Source organism: Haliotis rufescens, unplaced genomic scaffold (genome assembly GCF_023055435.1).
Source record: "Haliotis rufescens isolate VD_foot unplaced genomic scaffold, xgHalRufe1.0.p SCAF_7, whole genome shotgun sequence".
Taxonomy (NCBI): domain Eukaryota; kingdom Metazoa; phylum Mollusca; class Gastropoda; order Lepetellida; family Haliotidae; genus Haliotis; species Haliotis rufescens.
This window is the reverse complement of record NW_025964361.1, coordinates 9,649,179-9,662,644: the sequence shown is the minus strand read 5'-3', so window position 1 is coordinate 9,662,644 and position 13,466 is coordinate 9,649,179. Positions and strand designations below refer to the sequence as shown.

Below are 13,466 nucleotides of genomic sequence, written 5' to 3'. Positions count from 1 at the left end.
TTGGATGCAATGGGTGACTTGATATAGGCCAGGCACCTGTTCCACAAAGCAATCGTAGTGCTACGACTGTCGTAAGTCTAATGTTAAAGTATGGGTGCTACCATCACCTTAGCGCTACGATCGCTTTGTGGAACACTGCCCTGGACTTGTAATGGGTGCCCAGGTTTGGAACCTAATCCTACTGTCAGAGAAATGGATTCTGGTAAGCTCTAAAGAGGAAGTGAATAATCTGTTATACTCTATGTAAATCTGCCTTTTGCAGATATAAAAAAAAGTATGTTATTTTATAAAGGAGACTCGATCACATCAAGGGTTAGTATCTGAAGTACATTGTTTATGTAAGGGCAGTGTATCTTCCATGTACCTCATGTTCCCTAATAAAACTTTGCTTAATGGTATGTCCTTAGTTAACCTCGATTGATGTCAAAGGCTAATTAGGCTCTGAGCTAACGGAGAGGTTTTACTTGTACTTGGAACTCCTGTAGACCTGTATGGCCCAGGCTTGTAGGACCCTACAGCAGTGTTGCAGTAACCTAATAGATCCTTGTTAAAAGCCTCTTATCCTCACTTGGTTTGATATTGGATGGCCAAGACAGTCAAGTTGTTAGCTTCTCTAAAGAGATTCAATCACGGCATGTTAGTGAGTTGAAACTCAACACCCTAGTGGCATTGTTTCTGTCATATAGCAACTATTGATGTTATTTGGATGTATGGAATCGTATGCCTTGGTCTGGCTGCACTGGTGGCAGTTTGTGTCCCTCAGTAATAGATTGTGGTTTGCATCTACCAGATCCAGTCTTCATGGCTGTATGACATTGGGTACCTTGGCCTGGCTGCACTGGTGGCAGTTTGAGTCCCTCAGTAATAGATTGTGGTTTGCATGTACCAGATCCAGTCTTCATTGCTGTATGACATTGGGTACCTTGGCCTGGCTGCACTGGTGGCAGTTTGAAGCCCTTCTTTACCTTGGTCTGCACTGTTTAAAGTAGATTTGGTGGTACAGTAGGCACAGAAGGATATGATTCCCACAGTGGGTAGTGTGTTGTGCTCACTGTATATGTCCCCTGCTGTGATGGTCCGCAACAGTTATTGATAATTTCTGCTTACAGTCACTCTCATCATTTTCCGTCTCCAAAGAAACATTATTATGCTATCAATGTGAACATGAGAGCTTTTATTTGTTTTGCTCTTGTATGATTAGAAAATGATCAAACCTAAAGCTTATTTTAGCTTAGAATACAGGGTCATTATATTTAAACATTGACCCCTCAAGACTCCTTTGGACAGCCAAATATATAATCCAATCGTTTCGGGACATGTTTCATAATCAAATTCACTGTCAGTTAAGACAGAATATTATGCTAACATATCTTGAATGAGAAAAAGGATAGAAATAAAATCATATCAAAACAGTGTGTGTTCAAATGTTAAGAAAGAGCTTTACTTAAGAATATGAAATGTCTATACAGAGCTGAAATAGTATCTTTCAGTTCCTGATTAAAGTTTTTAAAAAGTGTCTCCTTAGTTAAAACAAATGAGTTAAAGTATTATGTGAGGTTTACTTGAGGTTTGTATTTTCTTGGTAATTTAGGTTATTACGGACTTGTGTTGAGAGTTGGAACTTGAGGCTGCACCCAGATGACTTTGAAGTAATCTGTCAACATGGCTGCACTTACGCTGTAGAGGGAAGCTGGGGAAGGTTAACACAGTAGTAATCCTTGTAAATATGCATAGTGTTTTGGTGCAGTTGAATATTAAGAGCTTAAACTATTTATTTATTTGTTCATTTGTACACTTGCCTATCCATGTCCTGAGGATTCCAGGTGAGAATAGGTCCATAGCATCCTATGCTGGTCGAATAGGCGATTTAATGGATTGGGTGGTCAGACTCAAAAGACTTGGTTAATAGTATGTCATCGTACCCTGATGGTGTGGATCTTTGCTCATAATATCAATTGGGTTGTCTGTTTTACACTGAGGATTCTAGGTTCAAAAAGGTCCCCAGAAACCTATGCTGGTTGTAAGAGGTGATTCAATGGATTGGGTGATCTAAGGCTTGGGGACTTGGCTGATTGGGTGTCATCGTACCTGATGGTGTGGATCTTGCTCATAATATCAATCATTGGGTTGTCTGTTCTGCACTGATAATTCCAGGTTAGATAGGTCCATTGAAACCTCTGCTGGTTGAAGAGACAATTCAATGGATGGGGTTGTCAGATTCGAAGACTTGGTTTATTGCATGTCATCGTATCTTGTTGGTGTGGAGCTTTGCTTATAATATCAATCATTGGGTTGTCTGGTCTCGCTTATTTACAGGCCACCATCATAGCTGGAGAAATGCATTTTGAAGCTGTTCAGAAATAATAATTTCATTGTTTTCACTAAAACATCATGTAAGTTAAGTAAGATAGCTATGGCCTTAGATATTTCTGATTTGTTCATTCATCCATTTCCTTGCCCCTCTTACCTTTCACCTTTCCAAATATGTGGTGGTTTTGAAATGCAGTGTAATGGTACATGTTATTGGCATAAAAAGTATTTTAAAGAATGGACTTCTTTAACTCTACTTCAGTGCTACTCATCAGTATTCACCTGACTAAAGGGCAAGTAACCCTGGAAGTAACATGGTCACACACGTGATAAAGTATAGTAGTTGTCCGCAAATATGCTGCAAGTTCTCTCAATTTCTAAATGCCGATCAGGGGCGGCTGGGTAGCCTAGTGGTTAAGGCCCAGTTTTAAGTCCCCACATGGGTACAATGTGTGAATCTATTTCTGGTGCCCCCATAGTGATATACCGTATTCGACGTAACAAGCGCCCAGGTCTCTCTCAAAACTAGAAATAGGGGGCTATTATTAGAATATTATTTTGGTGAAAAAAACAGAGTTGAAAGATAAATTTCGTGGTTTATGCTGACAGCCTGAAATGTTTATGTACGACAGATATATTTTTCCAGATTTTAATTCCCCATAAGTAACGATGAATATAACACACGAATGCGTATTATACGCGAATAAATAAGTCTTGTGTACATTGATCAATCGGAAGGGGTGCTAATAGGGATTGTTCACTAGCCAATATATTAGCAAATATTGCCGTGGGCGCTTATTACGTCGAATACGGTAGATGGAATATTACTAAAAGTGATGTAAAACACTCCCTTTCCCGCTCGCCCGCTCGCTCACTCACTCACTCACTCACTCACTCACTTCAAATGCCCTTCATAGACTTCAGCAAAATTATTGCATTGAAATTAGTTGTTTGTGCATTGTCAGGTTTCATTTTGACTAATATTATCACAGAAGGAATGGAAGAGAGAGAATTTTGGTATTAGGTATCCGATGTTCCTCTATAACCTGCCCCTTCCATGCAAGATGTGGCACATGAAGGAAACAGGATATTTGTAAATACAAGCCAGGTTTTCTGGCAGGGAGGCAGCCAGTCTGCAGATAGTGACTGACAGGGGCGACTGCTGGAGATGAGGTGTTATGTGGGGTGGGTGGGAGGGGGGGGGAGGTCAGTAGAGGTCATCCACATGACGAGCTGTACCCATTACAACAGTCAGGTCAGGGTAGTCTAGCTCCATCAGTCTTAGGTTCATACTGGCTTTGTGCTGTTTTACAACATTCTTGGGTTCATACTGGCTTTGTGCTGTTTTACAACATTCTTGGGTTCATACTGGCTTTGTGCTGTTTTACAACATTCTTGGGTTCATACTGGCTTTGTGCTGTTTTACAACATTCTTGGGTTCATACTGGCTTTGTGCTGTTTTACAACATTCTTGGGTTCATACTGGCTTTGTGCTGTTTTACAACATTCTTGGGTTCATACTGGCTTTGTGCTGTTTTACAACATTCTTGGGTTCATACTGGCTTAGTGTAGCTCTAAAACAGTCTTGAGTTCCTATTGGCTTCATGTAGCTCTACACGTCTTGGGTTCAACCAGGCTTAGTGTAGCGCTGCAACAGTTTTGAGTTCATACTGGCTTAGTGTAGCTCCACAGCAGTCTTGGTTAATACTGGCTTACTGTAGCTCAACAGCAGTCTTGGGTTCATACTGACTTAGTGTCGCTTCACAATAGTCTTGGGTTCATATTTCCTTATTGTGCAACAACAGCCATGCGTTCATATTGGTTGAGTGTAGCTTCACAACAATCTTTGGTTCATACTGGCTTACTGTAATTCCACAAAAATCTGGGTTCATACTTGCTTACTGTTATGCAACGACAGTCTTGGGTTCATACTTATTACAAGATTGTCACAATTTCTACCTCAGTTCTTATGCCTGTTCACACAGGTTTCATAGTAGCGCTGTTGCATAGTTCACATGCTAGAGAGGTTCAACCAAGCAACGTTGAGGGCAGCTCAACTCTCAAGGAAAGAAGTATGTGGGATGTGACTATATATGATCTGGACCAACTTGCACATGCTGATATTAACTCTAAAATTACTGTAACTGTTCTATTTAACATAGGCTTAGTTATAACGTGAGGCCACAAACTGGTACAGGTCGAAGTGTGTACTTGGCTGAAACTGTACATGAGGTCATAAGTCTCGATAGAAAAGAGTATATGACTTAAGTGTATATGCCCAAGAGAAGTGAGTGTTTTGCAGGACTGTGTATATAACATACCATTAAGAAATGATCATTTGATACGTTATGAGATACTGACAGAAGGAGTACAAGGTCTGGTGATGAGGTGGCAGTGGGAGCACTTTACAGCACCAGGTTCAGGACCAGCTCTCCGCCACCTCTGGGCAGATGGGTCCTTGAGATATGTAAACAGAAATAGCCAGGGAAATGCACAACCCTCCAGCTAGGAGGCAGTGGATGCTGGAAGCTGATGCTCCCATTACACTGTTTCTGCATCCCATTAGCACCAGTCAGTAGGGGATCTAGGTGGGGTGGGGGTCGATTCCCCTTTTTTGAAAATAACATGGACCCCAATGACAAAACAAAATACTCTTTGTTTAAAATAAGTTTAACCCAAAAGACAGTCGGACAGGTGTTCCTTAAGTGTTGCCTGCCCATCTTCAAAGTTACCTGCCCACATTCCAACATTATAAATATTGAAAAATCACAAAAAAAAGAGATAAATTGCATCTTGATTCAGTTGAGATAATGTTGACAATTACTTGAGAGTCTGCAAGGAGTTATAATAAAACTGAATATGTAAGTAGTCTTTAAATTATCTGCCAGACAGTCGGGCAGGTAGATGAAAATTTCATGCAGCCCGACAGAAAAGTTACCAGCCACAGGCAGGTGGGCAGGCAATTAATTCGAACACTGATAACACATACCTTCCAGTTTGTGAAATATTCCATGTATAGTGTCAAGTGGACTTCCCCTTCATCCCCCCATCCGTACCCCCATCCATACCCCCATCCTCAACACTGAATATTACAGTTCAAAATGTAACCCCCATCATTTAATAATCCTGCTTCTGCTAGTGCCAATGTGCGAAAATATAATTGTGTCTCTACCCGAAGATCTAAAGAGGGACAAATATTATACTCCCGTGCATGGAGCCAGTTTCAGTTGCTAACATGAGTACATTGTATATGGGAAAGTTGAAGAATGTAATCAACGGATTAGAATGGTTATTCTCCTGTGCATGGAGCCAGTTTCAGTTGCTTACATGGGTACATTATATATGGGAAAGTTGTAGAATGTAACCAACGGATTAGAATGGTTATACTCCTGTGCATGGAGCCAGTTTCAGTTGCTTACATGAGTACATTGTATTTGGGGAAGTTGTAGAATGTAATCAACGGATTAGAATGGTTATAGTTCTGTGCATGGAGCCAGTTTCAGTTTCTAACATGGGTACATTGTATTTGGGGAAGTTGTAGAATGTAACCAACGGATTAGAATGGTTATACTCCTGTGCATGGAGCCAGTTTCAGTTGCTTACATGGGTACATTGTATTTGGGGAATAGTAGAATGTAATCAACGGATTAGAATGGTTATACTCCTGTGCATGGAGCCAGTTTCAGTTGCTTACATGGGTACATTGTATATGGGAAAGTTGTAGAATGTAATCAACGGATTAGAATGGTTATACTCCTGTGCATGGAGCCAGTTTCAGTTGCTTACATGGGTACATTGTATTTGGGGAAGTTGTAGAATGTAATAAACGGATTAGAATGGTTATACTCCTGTGCATGGAGCCAGTTTCAGTTGCTTACATGGGTACATTGTATTTGGGGAATAGTAGAATGTAATCAACAGATTAGAATGGTTATACTCCTGTGCATGGAGCCAGTTTCAGTTGCTAACATGGGTACATTGTATATGGGAAAGTTGTAGAATGTAACCAATGGATTAGAATGGTTATACTCCTGTGCATGGAGCCAGTTTCAGTTGCTTACATGGGTACATTGTATTTGGGGAATAGTAGAATGTAATCAACAGATTAGAATGGTTATACTCCTGTGCATGGAGCCAGTTTCAGTTGCTAACATGGGTACATTGTATTTGGGGAAGTTGTAGAATGTAATCAACGGATTAGAATGGTTATACTCCTGTGCATGGAGCCAGTTTCAGTTGCTTACATGGGTACATTGTATATGGGAAAGTTGTAGAATGTAACCAATGGATTAGAATGGTTATACTCCTGTGCATGGAGCCAGTTTCAGTTGCTTACATGGGTACATTGTATTTGGGGAATAGTAGAATGTAATCAACAGATAAGAATGGTTATACTCCTGTGCATGGAGCCAGTTTCAGTTGCTTACATGGGTACATTGTATTTGGGGAAGTTGTAGAATGTAATCAACGGATTAGAATGGTTATAGTTCTGTGCATGGAGCCAGTTTCAGTTTCTAACATGGGTACATTGTATTTGGGGAAGTTGTAGAACGTAATCATGGGACCAGGAAGTTTATACTCCAATAAGTGTGTGGGGGTTGTATTTGTTTGAGAGTGCCATGTTGCCAGTGATTTACGAGAGGTCAACCGGTGTGTTCGTTGCTTTCCTCCTGTTCATTATTTTTGTAAGTAATGATTGAGAGACTCGGTTTTCATGTTGAGTCTTCATCGCATGTTTTTACATTATGGAGTGCCTATCCAAAACTTGAAATGTAGTTTGCATACAGATGGATAATGTAGAACCTTGTTAAGAGATTCACTTTTGGTATTTATTTTTCTGGTAGACTGCATGCTGTAGTTGAGGTATTTCATGAACTTTCCTGTTTGGCAATTCTTGTCTCTTTGATTTAATGTCCCTTCCAGCTGAGAGGGCTTTAGAGCCTGGAATGTAAGTATGTGTGTTCATAGAGGCATTTGGTGGGACACGTACGTATGTTACAACATGTATTGATTTATGGTTAGAAACAGGGGACACCTACTGCAGTTGATACACATACATGCAGTTAAATCAGATACAACATTTACATGCCCTGCAGTTATAAGATACAACACATATATGCCCTGCAGTTACATCATATATGACACGTCTATGCCCTGCAGTTATAACAAATTCAACACATATATGTGCTGCATTTACATGTGATACGACACATAATGCCCTGCAGATACATCAGATATGACACATATATGCACGCAGTTATAAGATACAACACATATATATGCCCTGCAGTTATAACAAATTCAACACATATATGCCCTGCATTTACATGAGATGCGACACATATATGCCCTGTAGATACATCAGATATGACACATATATGCCCTGCAGTTATATAAAATTCAATACATATATGCCCTGCATTTACATGAGATACGACTCATATATGCCCTGCAGATTCATCAGATATGACACATATATGCCCTGCAGTTATAAGATACAACACATATATATGCCCTGCAGTTATAACAAATTCAACACATATATGCCCTGCATTTACATGAGATACGACACATATATGCCCTGCAGATACATCAGATATGACATATATATGCCCTGCAGTTATGACAAATTCAACACATATATACCCTGCATTTTCATGAGATAAGACACATGTGCCCTGCAGATACATCAGATATGACACATATATGCCCTACAGTTATAACAAAGTCAACACATATATGCCCTGCATTTACATGTGATACGACACATATATGCCCTGCAGTTATAAGATACAACACATATATGCCCTGCAGTTATAAGATACAACACATATATGCCCTGCAGTTATAAGATACAACACATATATGCCCTGCAGTTATAAGATACAACACATATATGCCATGCAGTTATGACAAATTCAACACATATGCCCTGCATTTACATCAGGTACGACACATATATGCCCTGCAGATACATCAGATATGACACTTATATGCCCTGCAGTTATAACAAAGTCAACACATATATGCCCTGCATTTACATCGGATACGACACATATATGCCCTGCAGTTATAACAAAGTCAACACATATATGCCCTGCATTTACATCGGATACGACACATTTATGCCCTGCAGTTATAAGATACAACACATATATGCCGTGCAGTTATAACAAATTCAACACATATGCCCTGCATTTACATGAGATACGGCACATATATGCCCTGCAGATACATCAGATACGGCACATATATGCCCTGCAGATACATCAGATATGACACATATATGCCCTGCAGTTATAAGATACAACAAGTACTGCAGTCACAACATATACAACAGTAACACCATGTGTATTGGATGAGTTTGTTGTAGAGTTCAGTTGAGGATTATCTCCATCAAGTCCATGCCAACAATCAACAGAACTGTGTAATTCAGCTGTCTATGAATCGTTAAACGATGCAGTAAAACTACAAATGTTTTTCTGCAAAGTTATCATGTAATAGTACTCAGCCAAGGTTTGCCCTTGCTACTTGTGTACATTCTGACAAAGAAAACAAACAAGGCAGTTTTCAACTCCATACAATGGTTTAAGCAGATGACTAGGGTTGTGTAGCCAGCAACGACTCCACCATGAGTCCTGTGGCAGTGGATGATGTAATGGGCTCCATCATACTGCTTGCATGTCCAATCACCTGGGCTAACTCTGGTTAAGGTGAGATCTTCTTTTGGGGACTCTAATTAGCTGCAGAATGTTTTTTGTATGTCAGAGCCAACACAGGATGTTTCGGTAAGACTGTGTTTCCATGATGAGGATGAAGGAAGGGTGGGGATGTCCTTGAGCTCGGGTTGTGTTTCTCTGCCATTGCTGCCATCAAACCCTGAACAACTCTCAAGTAATGGAGAGAGTTGGGTTGAATTGACATTTTGGTTTGGTTTCAGTTACTTGAGATGTTTTACAAGTTGTAGTTTGACTTTCGGCATGAATATCCTGCAGTTAAAAAAATACCCAGTTTTGTACTCTTCTCAATAACATATGAAGAAGTCGGTGCAAGGATTTTGGCTGGGGTTGTTCTCTCATTTGCAAGGTTATGATGATCAGAATATCAAACTGTGTTTTGAAAGACCATTTTCAGCCATTCGGTACATGATTCCTTCCTTAATTTCAAACTAAGACTTTCATGTATGTTTGGAGACGTTATTTTTAACAAGTATGTTGCAGCAGAAACTATGGCAAAGCTGAAGTCAAGGTCAAGGCTTAAATGATATGTGCAGTTGATAAAAATCAAAGGGTATTATGAGAGAATGATTATTTATTATAGTAGGGTATGATGCTTCTGAATAGAGGGGATTTAGTGGACGTGTGGATTCATGCACATGTATCTCAGTTTGATGTTGGTAATATGTGCTGTGTGCTGATGTACAATACTGAACTCAATCTGATTGGTTAGAGGTTACAACAGGTTTGACACTTAGCAAGGGTACAACCTGACTAGTCCGGACTGATGCCGATTTATGGTGCTAGCTCACTGAGACACCATGCTGCAGTTTAACATGAATATCCCACTCAGACACAGTATACTGACTCTGAGCCGACCAGCCCTTGTTTTACGCCCTTAATGCCGAGCGCCAGACAGGGTAACAACAAGTACCATTTTTAACGTCTTGTGGTATGACGTGGCTGGGTATCGAACCCCAGACCTTCCGCTCTCCGGGCGGATGCTCTACCACTAGACCACGGAGGCAGTGGCAGGTATAACAGATACAACACATATTACCATGTGTATCGGAATACATTGTTTGTTTGCAATATTCTACCTATATGATGACGGTCTAAAAATAATCAAATCTGGACCAGACAGTCCAGTGATTGACATCATGAGCATCAATTGGGATATGATGACATGCTTCAACCAAGTCAGCGAACCTGACAAATCGATCCCGTTCGTCGCCTACTACAACAAGCATAGTTGTCTTTTATGGCAAGCATGGGTTGCTGAAGATCTAAGCTACCCCGGATCTTCACTGGTCAGGAATACATTAAAGTATGGAAAAACTTGGCATGTAAATCAATAAACACTTCAATTATTAACTAAGTGGTAAGGATGAAACAAAATAGAACCAACTGTTCTACTTCCTACTTTTCTATCATTATCCCCCGCCGCGCGAAAGCGCGAAGCGGGGGATATAGTATTCACGACTGTCCATACGTCCGTACGTCCGTCCGTACGTCCCACCTGTTTGTTGCCGCGATATCTCAAGAACTAAACACTGGATTGTCTTCATATTTGGAACTATGGTGTATATACAGACTCCGCAGACACCAGTCGGTTTTGGTGACCTTGATCCCATTTTCAAGGTCACAGCAGACAAATCTGCTTTTAGAGTTGGAAAACGGTGTTGCCGCGATATCTCAAGAACTAAACACTGGATTGTCTTCATATTTGGAACTATGGTGTATATACAGACTCCGCAGACACCAGTCGGTTTAGGTGACCTTGATCCCATTTTCAAGGTCACAGCAGACAAATCTGCTTTTAGAGTTGGAAAACGGTGTTGCCGCGATATCCCAAGAACTAAACACTGGATTGTCTTCATATTTGGAACTATGGTGTATATACAGACTCCGCAGACACCAGTCGGTTTTGGTGACCTTGACCCCATTTCCAAGGTCACAGCAGGCAAATCTGCTTTTGGAGTTGGAAAACGGTGTTGCCGCGATATCTCAAGAACTAAACACTGGATTGTCTTCATATTTGGAACTTTGGTGTATATACAGACACCGCAGACACCAGTCGGCTTTAGTGACCTTGACCCCATTTTCAAGGTCACAGCAGGCAAATCTGCTTTTGGAGTTGGAAAACGGTGTTGCCGCGATATCTCAAGAACTAAACACTGGATTGTCTTCATATTTGGAACTATGGTGTATATACAGACACCGCAGACACCAGTCGGTTTTGGTGACCTTGACCCCATTTTCAAGGTCACAGCAGGCAAATCTGCTTTTGGAGTTAGAAAACGGTGTTGCCGCGATATCTCAAGAACTAATTGCTGGTTTGTCTTCATATTTGGAACTATGGTGTATATACAGACACCGCATACACCTGTCAGATTTGGAGACCTTAACCCCATTTTCAAGGTCACAGCAGGCAAATCTGTTTTTGGAGTTGGAAAACGGTGTTGCCACAATATCTCAAGAACTAATCGCTGGATTGTCTTCATATTTGGTACTATGGTGTATATACAGGCGGGGGATATTTCGTCACTCTGTGACAAATACTTGTTTTATTTAAGGTGTGATGGACAAAAATGGATATAAATATCTATTAATGAATCTTTAGTTTATTATTGGAAGTATTTGTTTACGAAAATGTCTGTGTTTTAGATAATATTGTGTGTGTTTTAGATAATATTGTGTGTGTTTTGGATAACATTTTGTGTGTCTTAGTTCATCTGCAGCATTTTTATTACAGGATTATGCTTCATAAACCAGTTGAGCACAAACCCACATGCTTCCTTGTTTGATTATTGGTGTAATGAGTTTGACCGTTTCCAATTGATATATTTCTCTGTGCGTTTTTCAGGACAAACGATACCATATTGTGGAAGAAATTTACCGCAACGAAAAAGAATATGTAGAGGCCCTCAAGACACTCAAAGATGTAAGTACTTCAGTGTTATGTATTGTATGTCTCCGCACTTGTCATCATTATAATAACCCAACAAAGCGCCCACAGCTCTGTCATTGCACATGTCTCTTGCTGTACTGGGGGCAGTCACCAGTTGCCCATGGTGCCGCACTTGTCATCATTATAATAACCCAACAAAGCACCCACAGCTCTGTCATTGCACATGTCTCTTGCTGTACTGGGGGCAGTCACCAGTTGCCCATGGTGCCGCACTTGTCATCATTACAATAACCCAACAAAGCGCCCACAGCTCTGTCATTGCACATGTCTCTTGCTGTCCTGGGGGCAGTCACCAGTTGCCCATGGTGCCGCACTTGTCATCATTACAATAACCCAACAAAGCGCCCACACTTTGTCATTGCACATGTCTCTTGCTGTCCTGGGGGCAGTCACCAGTTGCCCATGGTGCCGCACTTGTCATCATTACAATAACCCAACAAAGCGCCCACAGCTCTGTCATTGCACATGTCTCTTGCTGTACTGGGGGCAGTCACCAGTTGCCCATGGTGCCGTACTTGTCATCATTATAATAACCCAACAAAGCGCCCACAGCTCTGTCATTGCACATGTCTCTTGCTGTACTGGGGGCAGTCACCAGTTGCCCATGGTGCCGCACTTGTCATCATTATAATAACCCAACAAAGCACCCACAGCTCTGTCATTGCACATGTCTCTTGCTGTCCTGGGGGCAGTCACCAGTTGCCTATGGTGCCGTACTTGTCATCATTACAGTAACCCAACAAAGCAGCCACAGCTCTGTCATTGCACATGTCTCTTGCTGTACTGGGGGCAGTCACCAGTTGCCTATGGCGCCAGGGTGTGAGTCAAGTCATCAGCATTCGCAGTTTGGCCAGGAACCTAATGATGGTCATTGGTTCCTTCCCATCGCTAAGCTTGTAGTTATTGTTCAGGTTCTAAGGAAACTGCTTGGCACTTATTTTCAGAATATAGTAAGGTAACACCTATCTGGCAGGAACTTCAAAATTGGCTTCAAGATTGAATTGAATTAAGATTTAAGTTTTCCAGGCAAAAAGTTCTTCTTGGTCTTTGTCACAGAAATAATGATAAAAAAATGCAATTCAAATTCTTTTTAATTGTGTCATAATTCAAGTATACATCCACTAAACTTATACAAATTTTACAGTTCTTGCAACAGGAATGTTACAAATGCTATGTCCTTGTTACAGACTGTTCAGCCATCTTATGTTCCTGAATTAACTACTTTTATGAATTTTGGTCATTGTGTCATAATAGTGCTCTGTCTTAATGACATGAATGTTTAGTGATGTTACTGTCTGGTTAAGTTTGCAAGTTTGTTGATTTTTGTAGCTAAGAAGATAGATGCCCATGAGCAGTGCAGGTAATTGGGTGAGATGCATACAAATTATGTTGCTAAAAGCAACTTGTGTCCTACGAGGGGAGATGTGGCAGGGTACTTGTTACAAATTACATCACTAGGAGCAGCTTGT

General features: G+C 40.8%; 1 protein-coding gene across 2 annotated transcripts in view; it reads left to right on the top strand.

The window, feature by feature from the left end:
- Positions 1–13,466, top strand: part of LOC124128339 (rho guanine nucleotide exchange factor 17-like) — a 122,755-nt gene that overhangs the window by 53,485 nt on the left and 55,804 nt on the right. For both annotated transcript variants that reach the window (XM_048387276.1, XM_048387277.1), the window contains exon 3: positions 11,893–11,970. In XM_048387276.1, coding sequence (XP_048243233.1) covers positions 11,893–11,970 — 78 coding nt within the window. The remainder of the gene's footprint in view (positions 1–11,892; positions 11,971–13,466) is intronic.